Raw genomic sequence first — 14,507 nt, forward strand, 5'->3', positions numbered from 1 at the left:
TGTTTCATGTCGGATCCTATACAATTCCCTGATTTCCCCCTAATAAACCTGCACTGATCGCTGCAGTTACTGCACTCACATGGAGAGCTCTGCGGTGTCAATGGAGGATCAAAGCATTCAACCTCTTTTTATTGTCCTTCCTTTGTATCCCACTGCCTGGATTTCATCACGAAGGGACCTACCCTGACTTGTTCCTCAGGAGTCTCCCAGCCTCAGTAGCCATAGAAACCAGCTATTTTTAGTCTGTTTTCATGATGCCAGCAAATGACTTTTCTCTACTTTGGAGAGACAGAAGACCAGGTCAGCCCCATGCATGGCAAATGCAAAGCTGTGCATCCCCCATGAGAAGATAAACGTGGCATTTGCAAACAAATGCACATATCAACGCACAGAGCAGGTTTGTTCTTATTGTATTTCCTATCTGGACAAATTATTTATGCAAATTTCTGGAGCGTGGATTTTATCGACCTTTGGAGATCAGGGTTTTTTGCTATATGACAAACCTTGTCCTTCCCCAAGCCCTTCTTCATGCAAATGAACAGAGTTTTGGAACCCGACCACCTGGCAGTGATGGGGCAGTGCATGGGATGCAACGGGCAAAGCCCCTACAAGCAGAGATGGGGACTGTTCCCATACAGAGCACACCAGGAGATGGAAATACACAAATCCCAATGGCTTCTGCTCTGACGGGTCTGACCGACAGCACTGTACTGTGAATTCTAGATGCATATCATGACTGTGGTTTGCACTGAAGGACTGGTCTGTTGATCGGATCTATTCCATTCCATTCCATTCCATTCCATTCCATTCCATTCCATTCCATTCCATTCCATTCCCTCACCTCCCCTCCCCTCGCCTCCATTCCTCCCTTCCCCTCCCCTCTCCTTCTCTCCTCCCCTCCCCTCTCCATCCCCTTCCCTTTCCAACCCCCTTTCCCTTCCCTCTCCCCTCCCCATCCCCTTCCCTCTCCCCTCCCCATCCCCTTCCCTTCCACTCCTCCCCTCCCCATTCTCATCCCATCCCCATCCCCATCCCCATCCCTTTCCCATCCTCTCCTCTCCTCTCCTCTCCTCTCCTCTCCTCTCCTCTCCTCTCCTCTCCTCTCCTCTCCTCTCCTCTCCTCTCCTCTCCTCTCCTCTCCTCTCCTCTCCATCCCCTTCCCTTTCCCTTTCCCATCCCCATCCCTTTCCCCTCCCCTCCCCATCCCCTTCCCTTTCCCATCCCCATCCCCATCCTCATCCCTTTCCCCTCCCCTCCCCTCCCCTCCCCATCCCCATCCCCATCCCCATCCCCATCCCCATCCCCATCCCCATCCCATCCCCTCCCCGTCCCCATCACCATCCCTTTCCCATCCCCATCCCCATCCCTTTCCCTTTCCCCTCCCCTATTCCTATCCCATCCCTTTCCCTTTCCCCTCCCCTCCCCTCCCCATCCCCATCCCATCCCCTCCCCGTCCCATCCCATCCCATCCCACCCCATCCCGGTTACTGTTAAGTTTTGCTCCTGGACCTGCACGTGTTTGTGTCATTTGTACATCCCCGATCCCTGCACTTGGAGCCAGCACTTTCCCAGCCCGGCTGCGCGAGCACAACCAAAGGCAGCCTTGGCGACTGTTGCAATAAAATGGTTTTATCATTCCTTTCTGAACGATGGGCTTCATTTTGGGTGTGTGCACGTGTGGCTCAGATCCGGGGGTTTGAGGGGCAGTGGGTTCGTTGGGAGAGAAGCAGGAGCGTGCAGCCTCGCGCTTAGAATGGGGCTCTTTTTTCCGGGGCGCGGCCCCTTTAAATCTACGACGCCGGCGTTGGGACAGACCAAGGCGAGGGACGGGGGGGATCCAGGGGAAGAGACAGGTCACGTGGGCTCTGCCCGGTGGAGCGGGGCGGCTCCTCCCCCGGCGGTGGTACAGCCCGAGGGGGCGTGGCCAGGCGGGCGGGCGGCTTGAAAGGCGGTCAGCGGCCTCGCGTGGCTTGGGGTGTAACGGGAGTTAGCGATGCTGGGGGCATTGTCCGGGAGGAGAGGAGCCTCCGAGAAGAGAGGAGCCTCCGAGGGGTGGCATCGGAGGCCTTTGGGGGTTTTGCGGGCTTTGCGGTAGCGGGAGAGCCGCGGAAGGATGATTGAAAATGTAAAGTTGTGCGCATGCGCGGGGTGGAGCGTAGGCTCTTGGGGGCAGGCGGAGAGTCGGTTTTCCGGGACCTCGTGGCGCAACGGTAGCGCGTCTGACTCCAGATCAGAAGGCTGCGTGTTCGAATCACGTCGGGGTCACCGTGTTCCCACTGGGGGTTCACTTTTTTTTTTCCACTCCAGGAGAGTGATTTCTTTGCTCGGGTCTCACAGAGTGAACAAAGTCTGAGTCGTGGTATGGATAAAACTTCGGAGTGGTCCGTTTTCCCTTTGCTGTTGTGATTTTAATTAAGACAAAGGGGCAGGGTGGGGAAACGATTGCTTTTTGGAGGTGTTATCCACAGCAATGTGCTCCCTGAAGCTCTGTGGGGTGGCTGCAGGGTGGATCCTGCTTTGGGGATAGGATGAGAGTGGAATGTGTCTCGCAGAAAGTGCCACCAAAAGGCTTTTCTTTATGTTTTAATGCATAGTCAATGCAGTAGGATTTTTTTATTTTTTTATTTTTGTGGTCTGTTGTAGAGTCAGAGTGCTGCTATTGAGCTGCATTGCTTCCCTTGCCCTGCTGTGAGCTGGCTGCACTGAGCAGAGGGAACATCTGCCCTTCAGGATGACTTTCTATGCCCTCTTCTCTGCCTATCTATGCATTAAAGTGAGCAAGTATCCATCACTGCTGTGGCTTCCTCCCGAAACCTTCAGCCCAGGGGTCTCAACCCCAACATTCCCTCTGCATGAGCTCCCCCCATGCGTTCACTCACATCACTCCTCCAATGCAACCTCTCAGTGTTGACCTCCAGTGATGCTTCGGATGGTTTCAACTTCTGTTGAAGCGTTTCCCCTTGGAAAGGTTTCTTTCCCATCCACTTCTCCGTTGGTTGCCGTGGGGAGCAGCGATGTCACAGTAGAGAAGGGTGCACTCCATGAACAGCAGCTTCCTGCTGGCCATGTGAACAGGTAAGGGATGTCTTCTTGGGTGCTGCCACCCCAATTTGGGTGCAACTCATCTTCTTGACTTCCCCTCTTTCCCTTTCATCGCAGCGTTTTTGCTGGAGGTGTCCATGTGTGCCTCTGGCTGGGATTTTGGGGTCCTTGGGTGCCTGCCTACATGGAAATAGTGAATGCCATGGAGGTTGTTGTGATTTATCACATCCTGATTGCTGTACAGTGAGCAGAGAGCATTGCTCAGACTGGAAAGGCATAAAAGGAAGATCCAGAGCCTTGTAAGGGGGAGCAAATGAGGTGTGTCTTCAGGCAAGATCCCTGTTCCTTAAGCCAAGCAGTCTGTGCTTGCTAGGATTTATTTCCACCCCCATTGGGATGGTGCATCTTGTAATAAGAATATGATCACAGGTGACCGATGCACGAAGGTGCAGCTGTTGCATGCAGTCGTGCACAATATTTCAGTGCCAGAAGTGATTCGTTTCCTCTGTGCAATATATATGGAAATGTGCTGCAGGAGGATGGCTGGAAATATCCTATTTTATTCATAGAGCTCCAACAAAGCTGATCTTTGATTTGTGGGTTGTACGTGCTTTTCCCCTTCATGCTATGTCAAATAAACAGAGGCATCTAACTTAGTTCTGGTAGAATTGCTTGGCTGTATTTAATCTGTCTCTATGTGCTGCTTTTAGACTGACATATCTGAATGCAACAGCCTCAGCACTGAAGGCATCAACTAAATGAGGGCTGCCACAGGGAGCTGTATAGAGAGCAAATGAAATCCTGCTGCAGAAACATTCTGAATGAGCAAATGGATATAGAATAATGGGAATGGTGGGGGAGGGCAGCCTGTCCCCAAGGTCTTCAAGCAGACTGAGCTGCAAGGGATGCTCTGTGCTCCTCCATGGGTGGGGAAGAGGCTGGGTGAGCTGTGCCACTGGTCCAGTGGTAAAATGGTGGGGCAGGAACACGAAGGTCCTCTGGAAAACTGTGTGTGTTGCTTTATTCAGTTTCTCTGTAATTGCTAATTACTCGTAGGTAATGAGTTTAACCGGTTTAATTGATAACGTGCTACTAAACCTTCGTGAGGATGCTATATAAGGAAGTGTTGAAATCTTTGGGTGGGATCTGAGGCTGTTAGAAACCATCCCAGCAGTGGCAGGGATCCCAAAGTTGTCCTGAGCACTTCTGCACTGGATGTGATGTGATGTGAAAGGGGAACTGCTGGCAGATGTCTTTCAAGCAGTGGCAACCATCTGCTCTCTGCTTATTTTCCCCAAAAGCTCTGCAGATGGGAGAGATGTCCAAGACCAAATCCAATGCACTGATAAGACAACAGAAGGACACTGAAGCTGAGCACAACCCAGAGGAACTCAATGTGCAAAGTGAGTGGTGGTGATGTGCAGCCACAATGGGACCAGTGCTGTGTGTGCATTGCATGCACTGTGGTTGAGGTCATACAGAATGAGACCTAAAGGGTGATGGTTTGGGGGTGAGGGGGGAGAGGCTGAGCTTCTCCAGGGGCATTTGGTGGCAATAAGCTCAGGATGGGGAGGAATGAGGTGTGCTGCTGCTTCTATCTGGCAGGCAGAAGTGGAAGGCAGCAGAATTCCAGCACCATACTGCATTCTGAGGGACATAAACTCATCCAGGAACCAACTGCAAGGTGTTCCTGAGGATCCAAAGATACAGAAGAGCAGCTGGGATTATATTATTATTATTTATTTCCCAGTTTGGGAGGGGATGTGGTTGAGTGGCAGTAAGATGTGCGCTTCTGTGAAGGGGAAGAAAACAAACCCACGTCCTTATGAAGAGGGTTGATTGGACAAGAAGTGATATTCACACTAATTTTCAAACCCTGAAAAGAACAAAGGTGTCTTTGCACTCCTGCATTTGCTCTGTGCTGGCTGGCAAAGCAGCTCCCTATGCATTATATGAGATATACCTCCCTGGGAGCAGCCTCTCTTTGCAGTGCTGTCCCAGATCTGCATGCTGCTCTGTTGCACGTGTCTCATTCAGACCAAGCTGTGCTCTGGGTGTTGTTCTTACAGCAGTTCTGGTGATGGCCAGCAGGCTGCCTGCTGGAATTCATGCATTTCTGACCTGCCTGGGAACTCCTATCCAAAATGAAGGTGTTTGGGGTAACATGAGACAACGTCATTCTCTCTATACTGAGGTGGAACATTCCATGTTTTAATCTCTAAAAGCCTTTTTAGAAGTTCCTTAGGATTAAACCCTGCTCTGTCCCCACCTCTCCTTTATTGCAGCTCCCTTTGAAGTTCTCTTCAAAGACGAAAGCAAACTTCCCATGTATGCTGCAGACTGTAATGAATATCCAGCTTTGTTGGAGCAATTAGCACGGCGGGGCCATTTCTGTTGCACTTTAAAGAAAAGTTCCCAAATCCTGAGTGGTTTAGACATGTTTTGCCAAAAAAAAAAAGCCAACAAAATGACCCCACCATGAATCCAACAGCTGTGCACTGAGCTGCTCGGATGGCTCAGCAGCTGTCATAACAAAAGCAGAGCCTCAAACGCAGCCTCTTTGTAAATTTGAAAATAAGGGGGTGATGATTGCATTCTGGTTGTGCTGTGCTGAGCTCAGGGTGGGCTGGGTGGTGTTTGCTGCTTTGCTTGGGTGATCCCAATGGCTCTTAGCCACTTCTGGTTTCTGGGTCTGCATGACGTGGGTGCCTGCTTGAATTCTGGTGCATGCAAACCCCATCTACAATCAAAGGGTACTGCAGGGATAATTAAATGGTGCTGTTTGTAAAGTTCCCCTGAACTGTGACTATCAAAAGCATCACGTTATGCAACCTTACTACAGATAGTTCAGGCTCATTTGCTTGCATTTGAAGCCCTTCATTCTTTCTCCTCGCTCAGACAAAAATACTGAAGTAACGTTTGAAACAAAGGACTTCAAAGTGACAGCAGGATGCATTGCTGCCAGCAGTGAGGTAAGGATTCTCCCAATGCACAAAGTGTTTTGTGTGTGTGCAGCTAAATTGCAAGTTGATATCAGCTGATGTTCTTTGTATTAGCTCATGGCAACTGCAGCAATTACCTCCAATCAGTTAATTATAGCATCCTTCTGTAGCCTGAGCCTGGTTTTGTGCTGTCTGCTCACCAGGCTGGGTGTGAGAATAAGCCAAGCTCTCTTCTGCAGGACTGACATCACTTAGATTTAGTATTGTGTTCAAAACTGGAAGTAGCCACTGATGCATTCATTGCGTTCTCTCTGTTAAATAATACTTTTATTACAAGAGATACCACAGTAATGACAATCAGTGCTAATTAGTGGCTGCTGCTTGCATCTTATACCAAGTGGACTCTTGGCTGTCTAGTGCACGATGTCCAGAACCCCTCTGTGACAGAGGGAGGTGCTTTTCTCCATGTGTCCTGGATGGAGATCTGCTCTGAGTGCCTGAGGGGCTGTTGGGCTGCAATGGTTGGCTCAGGGTTGGCCCTGCTGTTGGAAAATACACCCACCTGTAATACCATGGTGGAAGTCATTAGCACGTCCTCAGTCTGTCTTGCTGCTTCACACCTGGAATGGCTGAAAGCCCTGTGGAGCTTCTGTCCATGGGGTGGGTTGTGGGCTTCGTAGAAGGGAACTTAACCTGGATTTCCATCTATTTGCTGCCTTTTGATTCTGACATTTTGGTAGTGGTTACTGAAGGGAGCCACGTCCGTTTCTGGCTACAGAACATTCAGCTTGTGCTCTGCTGGGATGCTCTCAGAGCCATCGGTTCATTGGGTTAAGAGGAGAGTATATATCAGACAGCTAATTAGTGATAAAGTAGAAGCTATTTTGATGATTGCTTTACTCCCCACTTATGGAATGCAGATTAATTCAGGCTCTTAATTACGTACACGTAAATCAACTTTGCATTGTAACTGTATGCGTAGACTCGTCGCAGGTGGAAAAGCTGTAAGAAGTTCCTCATTAAATCGGTGTGATTAACAGGAGCGTGGTCTGTGTTGTGTGGCACTCAGGACTTTGTGGGAACTCGCCACGAGAAACCATAATTACAGACCTAGAGCCTGCATTAATGAGTCTGTGCTGAAATATTAACAGCTAGAGCAAAGACTGCTGGAGGATGCATTCATAGAACTGCAGAGGTTGGAGGAGAACTCCAAAATCATCTCATCCATCCAGCTGCTGATATGTTGGTGCAAAGGCAGTGTGGGTCAGCTGGTGGCAGTCCCCATGGTGGTCCCAGGGCTGTGTTGGGACATTGTGGCACTGTCACCTTACAGCAGCTGCTTGCTGTGTTCCCTCTGCCACAAAACGCTTCCACCCTCGGGCTGATCCCAATGACGTCGAGTCATCAGATCTCATTTCATTTACTGTTACAGCATTCCAGAAGTGCTTCCCTTGGTCTTTAAGTATTGCATCTTATCAGAGCTCATCTCCTGTGAGGCTCACAGTGCAGACTTAAGACCTTGAGTCAGCTCTGAGTGAGTGAACTTGCACACAGGAATGCTGGCAGGGGAACCAGACGTTCCCCTCAAGGCATCTCGCTTCCTTCCCAGCATTGTGTGCAGCCCAAGAAGATGCTATCTCAAAGAAGATGCCACTCCCTTTGAAGAGAACCCTCTGGGAGAATTTTTTTGATGTATTTTTGCAGAATAAATTGCTCTTTGTGTGTAGAATTCAGCCACGGATCCTCTGGAGTGAGGAGATCTTTGTGCACAAGTGCTTGCATGTGCAATGTTAAATGTAAGCAATTGATTAGGAACGGTATCTGTTTAGGCTTCTGCCCTGCAAATGGACCCTGTTGCATCACGTTGAAGATAATGGCTTCATCCTGCACAGATTTAGCCTTTGGCACAGGGTTTGTGTCTCAGTGGCAGCCAGGATGAGGGGATGGCAGCTACAGAGAGGCTTTGGAATGCTGGTGTCAGAGGAATGGTGACTACAGCACTGTTCTCCTTGCCTGCAGATGAGTTTGAGTGCTGTGATTAGATGCTGTGTCTGGAGGCAAAGCACTGTTCCTGTGCATTACTCACTGCCTTGTGCAATGCAAGCAGTGTTTCTTCTTGCAGCAGGACAGGAGTACAGTGGCTTACTGAATGCCAGTTAACTTTCCAGAGCTTCTGTGTCAGATTGCAGGCAACCAGCTTTGCTTTTAACCTCATCTCTTCGGTGGATTTAAGTCCTTCCATTCACTCTCCAGGAGGTTCCGTGGTGTTTCTTAGGTCTGGGCACTGTTGCTGTTAGACTCCTGTGGTCAATAACACAGTTACTTATTTGTTAACGTTGTTCTGATAACCCCAGGACCTCAAAAGATGGAGCATTCCCACCCTTGAAATTCAGGTGGCCACCTTTGTGACAATCTGCAGCTTGTATGGTGGCCTTGCTTGCTAGAAACAAAGCCCAATGCATTGAGTCCACTAAATCTGAATGTAACCTTCTTTCCCATTAGTCGAGTGGAACATCTAGTGATGAACAAAATGAAGATGACCAAGATGAAACATGCTTTGCTGTTTCTCTGTCTCCCAAAGGAATCAGGTAATGTGCACTTAACCTTTTTTCCTCTTGCTGTCAGTCAACCTCTGCTTTGCTTTGTTTTTACTCTTTGGAGAAGCTCACTCCTGGTTACCCATAGAATAACAGCTTGGAGGTGCCTTTCCTCCCCTAATGGTTTCTGTTATAGTCTTAGTGGTGCATCCAAAAGGTAACAGCTTGGTTCTGTAGGGTCAGTGATGAGAGCTCAGGTTCTTGAAACCGTGTCTGTCTGTTTGTCTGTCCTTCAGGACCAGCAGGAAAAGGCCAAAGATAAAGAGCAAATGGTCACCGGTGCAGAAGAAAATGAGACTAGTGGAAGTGGAAGAGGAGCCATTGCTACCAATAAAGGCAGAGGCTGCAGAAGTGGCAGCTCAGGAAAAGGAGAACAGAGCAGAAGTAGCACGGGAAGTGACGGAGCGATGTGAATTGTCTGATATCGTTGTGCTTGTGATGCTCATCCTTGTTGCATTCATGGTCTTCATGCACCTCGCTCTGGCTATGATGGTAACAGTCTGCTGCTGAGCTTCAGCTTGGGAAGAAAGAGAGGCAGCACCCATGTCAGCATTGAGTGCAGAACTGAAGAATGCTTTTTTTTTTTTTTTCTCCCTGTGACGTGCAGTGAACTCTTCTGGTCAATTAAAGGGCTGGGAGGAGCATTAGAGGTCAGTGATTTGTGTGTTTGCTCCATGCAGTGGTTCCTATCTGCTGGCAGCTGACCTGCTCTGCTGTTCCTCCTCTGAAGCCTGGTTGGCTCGGAGCTGGGAGCTGTGGCTTGGTGTTAACTGGGCTGCTCCAGGTGGGGGTCACCCCATTTTAGAATCATACAATCACCAAGGTTGGAGAAGACCTCCAAGGTCATCCGGTCCACCTACCACCACCACCTCTCCACTAAACCATTTAAAAGAAGGCCAGCTTCCAGAGGTGATGGCAAAAGACACCCTTGAGGGGTTGTCCACCTACTGTTGACTGTTATCTTTGAGAAGGTAAAGCTCCTCAATGCTTTGGTTGTATCACATCTGGGGGAACACCAAGCTGGCAGGACAGGCAATGGCTCTAGGGTAATACAAGCCATGAAGGTTCAAGGGAGGGGTTAATCACTCTGGGAAAATAGCTTTGTCTCTTCAAGTCTGGAAATATTACTGAAAAGGGGGAATGGTGGCAGTGCCCAATGCTGTTATATTGGGTCTTTGCTTTGGTATACAATTGTTCCTGATTCCTTCTCTTAAAAATAATAAAGTGCAGCGTGGAAGAGGAAGAATGAGAGCAAGATCCTGGCCATGTGAGGTGCTGCAGCTTAAGCTGTGCTTGGAAAATAACCTCTCAATCTGTTGCTTGCTGGGTTTGTTGGAAGTGACAGCCACAGCCTCAGGCAGTGGTAGCAGCCCTGACACTGTGACCAGTCCTGAAATGAGGTCTGTGCCCAGCTGCAAGTCTCATTAGGGTTGGATTTCAATTAACAGTACATTCCTTAATTCAAACTGGGGAGACACAGAGCTTCTTCCACCCCCAGAGGAGTTCTGTTTGGGCCAAGTCTCCTCCAGCTCCTTGGAAAGGAGTGAGGCAGCGTGGGATCCTGCCAGAACTGAGTGGGAACTCATCCTCCTTCCCTGGGGAGCGAGCCTAGCATGTATTGTGCTTGTTCATTTTATTGAGCAGATCACCAAAACAAACATGGAGTGGTGCAAAGGTGGTGAGCTGTGCCCCATCCCGTCTCACATCACATCCCTGCTCCCAGTTTCCTGGGTTCCCAGACACTGAAGGTGATGGTTGGGGGTATCTGTTACACATATAGCTACTCCCCAACTAGCTGAGTTATCATAGCATGTGATAACAGCTTGTTTTCTTGGCTAACAGCAGTGGATCAGGTGCAAGGTAAGGAAATATGGTTGCATGCCTCTCTGTTCTTGCATGCTGTGTCCTAAAGGAGGACTGCATTCTGCTCATGATCACCCTGGGTTGCTTTAAGCACCTCTAAATTAATTTTTCCCCATAAGGTTTTTCTTTTAAATGTATTTGGTAGGGTTTGAGGCCTTGTAATGCCTGCTTTTGCCCCATTCCTGTGAATCCTATGGGATTGCTGCCCCATCCCACTGCCACCCACTGCCCCAGCTCTGCTGCTGACCCATCCTGGGGACACATCACAAGCTCTCCTCCACGTCTCCAGCTTAATGCACTGCAACTTTCTCCTCCGGAAAGCTGTCAGCAAGGATCTGTGCCTGGAGGAAACAGCTGGGGCAGAGTAATGACAGCAGAATTGGTGCTAAATGGGGAACAGCTGAAGTGCTGCAGCACGGAGGTCAATTGTAATCAGGTTTGCTGTAGAAGAGCTCTGTGTTCTCAGAGACACCCCCAGGATGGGCAGGAGCTGGGCTGGAAGAGAGGAAGATGCAGAGGATGAGAGGTGGTCTGATAGGTAAGAAGCTCTTCTTTCACTGTTGGCTTTGTTCTGCCTGGGGATGGCTTTGCTCTGCTGCTATGGTTATCTGAGCAGCTCAGAATGCATCCATTGCCCCTCCTGGCTTTGCTGGGCTGTGCTCTGTGCAAACCCTGCTGGAGAAGCTGGAGCAGCCATGGAAGTGCTTGCTGGGTTGGGTGCAAATGGCTGCAGATGGACACGAGCAGAGCATCACAAAAGCACTGAGTGGTGGAGCCTGGAATAGAACTTCTAGATACAATGAGAACAATAAAAGCACAGTGAGAAGAGATTCATGTGTTTGCCCATAAATTTAGCTTAGGGGATCAGCAAGACAGAAGGAAGGAGATGCTCTGGTGGAAGTATTTCCATGTGGCAACCTTTGAACCAAAGCATCTTAACTTCTGACAGTACTTCCTTTTGAAACCGGTCTTCTTATTAAAGCACCAAATACTTTGCATTTAATGCACTTCATACAAAGGTGAGGAATATTCTCTACAATTTAAATGAACCCTTTTGTCCGTAGGAATTAATTTACCAAAATGTTGTATTTCTGCTGAAACAAACCAGAATGATCCCAATGCTTTCCCCCCCCTGCCCCCCTTTCAGACCTGCTCCTTGCAGCCCTGCTGAGTGCTCTGTCAATGATTAAACCCCTGCTTCCTTTGAAGCCTAGAGAGCAAAACCCACAGTCCAAAGTCCCTGTGCTTGCTCAGGCTCTGCCCATGGGCTACAAAACCTCTGCATATCACCACGTTGGGCTGCTGGGGCCAGCAGGTGGGATCTCCTATTGCAAGGCACGCTCTGAATGCACAGGGATGCAGCAAAGCATCACTTCATCTCACAATCCTGCTAAATGCAGCTGGGCTCCAGCCTCACTGCGGGCTCTTTTCGCAGCAGCTGTCTGTTCTGAGTGCCTGGTTTCTGAGATGGTGTCTCCTTGTGTTTGTCAGAGGTTCACACGCAGCTGGTGGACTTCTCCCCTTGGGTGAAGCGTTGTGATGGAGAGAGATCCTGAATCTCCCAGCTCCTGTCTGCCTGCATTACAGTGACTCTGTGCTGCAACCAGCTCAGGGCCCTGCGGGAGAGAGAACTAATGAATTAACTAGTTAATTAACTGTCAGGATGCCAGATCTCTGCAAGAAATGACAGGAGCAAACTGACTGCTGCCTCCAGTCCTGCAGTGTCCAACAGCCCCAGGGTAATGCTGACACCCAGGTGTGCATTGGTCCCATTGCATGGATTTATTGCCTTCATCCACACAATGCTGATTTCTTCAACAGGAACATTTGTTGGGTTTGTAGGAGTGCTTTCTGTCTTCCATCTCCTCACGTTCATCACTACTTACTCAAACACATACATGGACTGGTGTCCATGAGTGTTCATTGAGTGGAGTTGGCTCAACCCACAGATGAAGGTTAAAGTCAAATATTGGTTTTTTTTGGTTTATTTGTGTAACCAACAGGAATTCCAGCAACCTTCCTGCTGTTCCCATGGAAACAGCTGATGGCTTGCAGGAGCTGCTCCAGGTACCCAGCGCTGCTGCTGTTCCTTTAACACTGACATCACCTTCATCATTTCCCAAGCATTTTGCAAAAGTTACCTTTCCCATTTTGCAGCACAACTCTGGAGTTTCCCTGGGCCATCCCCATCCAAAGGGACACAAAGCTGTGCAGTTTTCCCCATTTGGAAATTTTCACCATTTGGAAAGTGTCCACCTTGCTTTCAGCTTGGCAATGTGTTATGAAGATGAAAGGATGTTTGCATTGATGTTATTGGCATCATCAAAATGGAAGTGATACCGGTGTCCTGAGCCAAGGCTCTCTTTGGCCCCCAGCCCACCATCCACATGGAAATGCCTTTTCCTTATAGGAAGGCTTCCCCTTGGAGGCAGGATGGAGAGATGCACTCATGTGCCCATTCCCACACCCCAGATAACACTGCTGCCCATCCAGCATCGATGGGAACAGGCATAAAGCTTTGGGCTTTGTGTTTCCCCCAACGTTTGACCTTTGCACATCTTTGGAAAGGACTCAAGAATCACAAAATGGCTTTGGTTGGGAGGGGCCTTAAAGGTCATATAGTTTCAACCCACTTCCCTGGGCAGGGTTCAATATGAAAACATTCTCTATGGAGATGCCTGTATGAACTGAATTGAGCAGGAGGAGGATATTGAGGGGGAAAACCCCAACAGCTGCTGATAAGGGCTTGAGTAAGCAGCCTGGTTTAGAACTGCAGCACAGACAGCACGTGCAACAGTGGTTGCATGAGAATGGCTCAAAAAACTCCGAGTTTGCTTTGAACCAAAGCAGCAGCAATGCTTTCCCTTTGCCCATCCCATTCATTTCCTTCAGCTTGCAGCCTCTCCTTTCCTTCCCCATGAAAACGAGTTTCCTGCAGCTGCATTTTGGTGATCTGAGATTTCTTTTTGCATTGTTTCTTCCCTCTGGTTGTGAGCTCACAGTCTGCAACTCACTGCAACCCTTCCTTCAGCTACTGGGCTGACCTGCAAGCAAGATGCTAACTGACAGCAGCAGCCCACAAATACAAGTAGCCAATAATAGCAGGCTGCTAATAGTTCCCCACCCCCCCACTTATTAAAACACACTTCCATGAGGTCTCTTAAAATTTCTTGGGAGGTAAATGCCTCTGTAATGAATGTTGTAATGCTAGATAGGCCCCGTGCTTAAGATTTTTATTTAAATGTAAATTGAATCCTCCCACTGGAAAGCTAACAGCAGATTAAAATAGCTGGTAGGAGACAAGAGCTTGCTTTTATGTAGTCATTTGAGTCAACTTCTTGTGGATTTCCTAATTTTTCTTGTTTTACAGCTGGAGCTGCTTTAATGTAGTTTCCTATCTGGAGCAGCATGAGGCAACAGTGGGAGCAAACATGGGCTGGATGGCCATGGGCTGAGCTTGGGGTCAAAATTAGGGGGTTTTTCAAGCAGAACTGAGCTCCAAACATCATGAGGTCACCTCTACAGATGGTAACCCCCCCCTCTGTGTCAGATCACTGCTGCTCCAGGATGAGAGCTGAGGGCTCTTCCAGCTCTGCAGGGCATGGGTCCAAAACTGATGGGAGATAGATACACTGAAAGGATCTTTCTCCTTCTGATTTGGCTCAGAAATGTTTTGTTTTGTTTTGTTGTTTTTTTCTTTTTTTTCCTGGAGTCGGAGTTATTATTCTGCATCACCTTCAGGAGAAGAATAGAGAAGCAAATCAGGGCTGCAAAAGCCTTTCGTGGACCATCAGAATGGGGAACATTGGCTCTGAGAAGTTTGGGACCCAAAGGTCCCTCCACCCCACTGCTGGTCCCTCCACCCCACTGCTGCCCCCTCCACCCCACTGCTGCCCCCTCCACCCCACTGCTGCCCCCTCCACCCCACTGCTGCCCCCTCCACCCCACTGCTGCCCCCTCCACCCCACTGCTGCCCCCTCCACCCCACTGCTGCCCCCTCCACCCCACTGCTGCCCCCTCCACCCCACTGCTGCCCCCTCCACCCCACTGCTGCCCCCTCCAC

At 49.3% G+C, this 14,507-nt stretch overlaps 1 protein-coding gene and 1 non-coding gene across 3 annotated transcripts; both read left to right on the forward strand.

The window, feature by feature from the left end:
- The first annotated feature begins 2,193 nt into the window (after positions 1-2,193).
- Positions 2,194-2,265, forward strand: TRNAW-CCA (transfer RNA tryptophan (anticodon CCA)). Its single transcript has one exon. It is a non-coding gene; the product is annotated as a tRNA-Trp (tRNA).
- Positions 2,266-2,650: 385 nt separating this feature from the next.
- On the forward strand, positions 2,651-9,228 carry LOC149915051 (uncharacterized). 2 transcript variants are annotated; one of them, XM_090124447.1, is made up of 6 exons: positions 2,651-3,075; positions 3,160-3,360; positions 4,344-4,445; positions 5,941-6,014; positions 8,487-8,572; positions 8,818-9,228. In XM_090124447.1, exons 3-6 carry the CDS (start codon positions 4,352-4,354, stop codon positions 9,089-9,091), a joined length of 528 nt encoding a protein of 175 aa, XP_089980573.1. In that variant the 5' UTR covers positions 2,651-3,075; positions 3,160-3,360; positions 4,344-4,351; the 3' UTR covers positions 9,092-9,228. The 2 variants fall into 2 exon arrangements, with proteins under 2 accessions (XP_089980573.1, XP_089980572.1); XM_090124446.1 differs by lacking the exon at positions 3,160-3,360 and having other exon boundaries at positions 2,653-3,075.
- Positions 9,229-14,507: the final 5,279 nt, after the last annotated feature.

The sequence above is a fragment of the Phasianus colchicus genome, chromosome 25, assembly GCF_987193195.1.
Source record: "Phasianus colchicus chromosome 25, bPhaCol1.hap1.1, whole genome shotgun sequence".
Taxonomy (NCBI): Eukaryota; Metazoa; Chordata; class Aves; order Galliformes; family Phasianidae; genus Phasianus; species Phasianus colchicus.

Bases quoted from the DNA above. Each gene is read 5' to 3' on its own strand.
- LOC149915051 (XM_090124447.1), top strand. From the start codon at position 4,352: ATGGGAGAGATGTCCAAGACCAAATCCAATGCACTGATAAGACAACAG. The intron at 4,446-5,940 runs GTGAGTGGTGGT...CTCCTCGCTCAG, and splicing joins AGAGGAACTCAATGTGCAAA to ACAAAAATACTGAAGTAACG. The intron at 6,015-8,486 runs GTAAGGATTCTC...CTTTCCCATTAG, and splicing joins GCATTGCTGCCAGCAGTGAG to TCGAGTGGAACATCTAGTGA.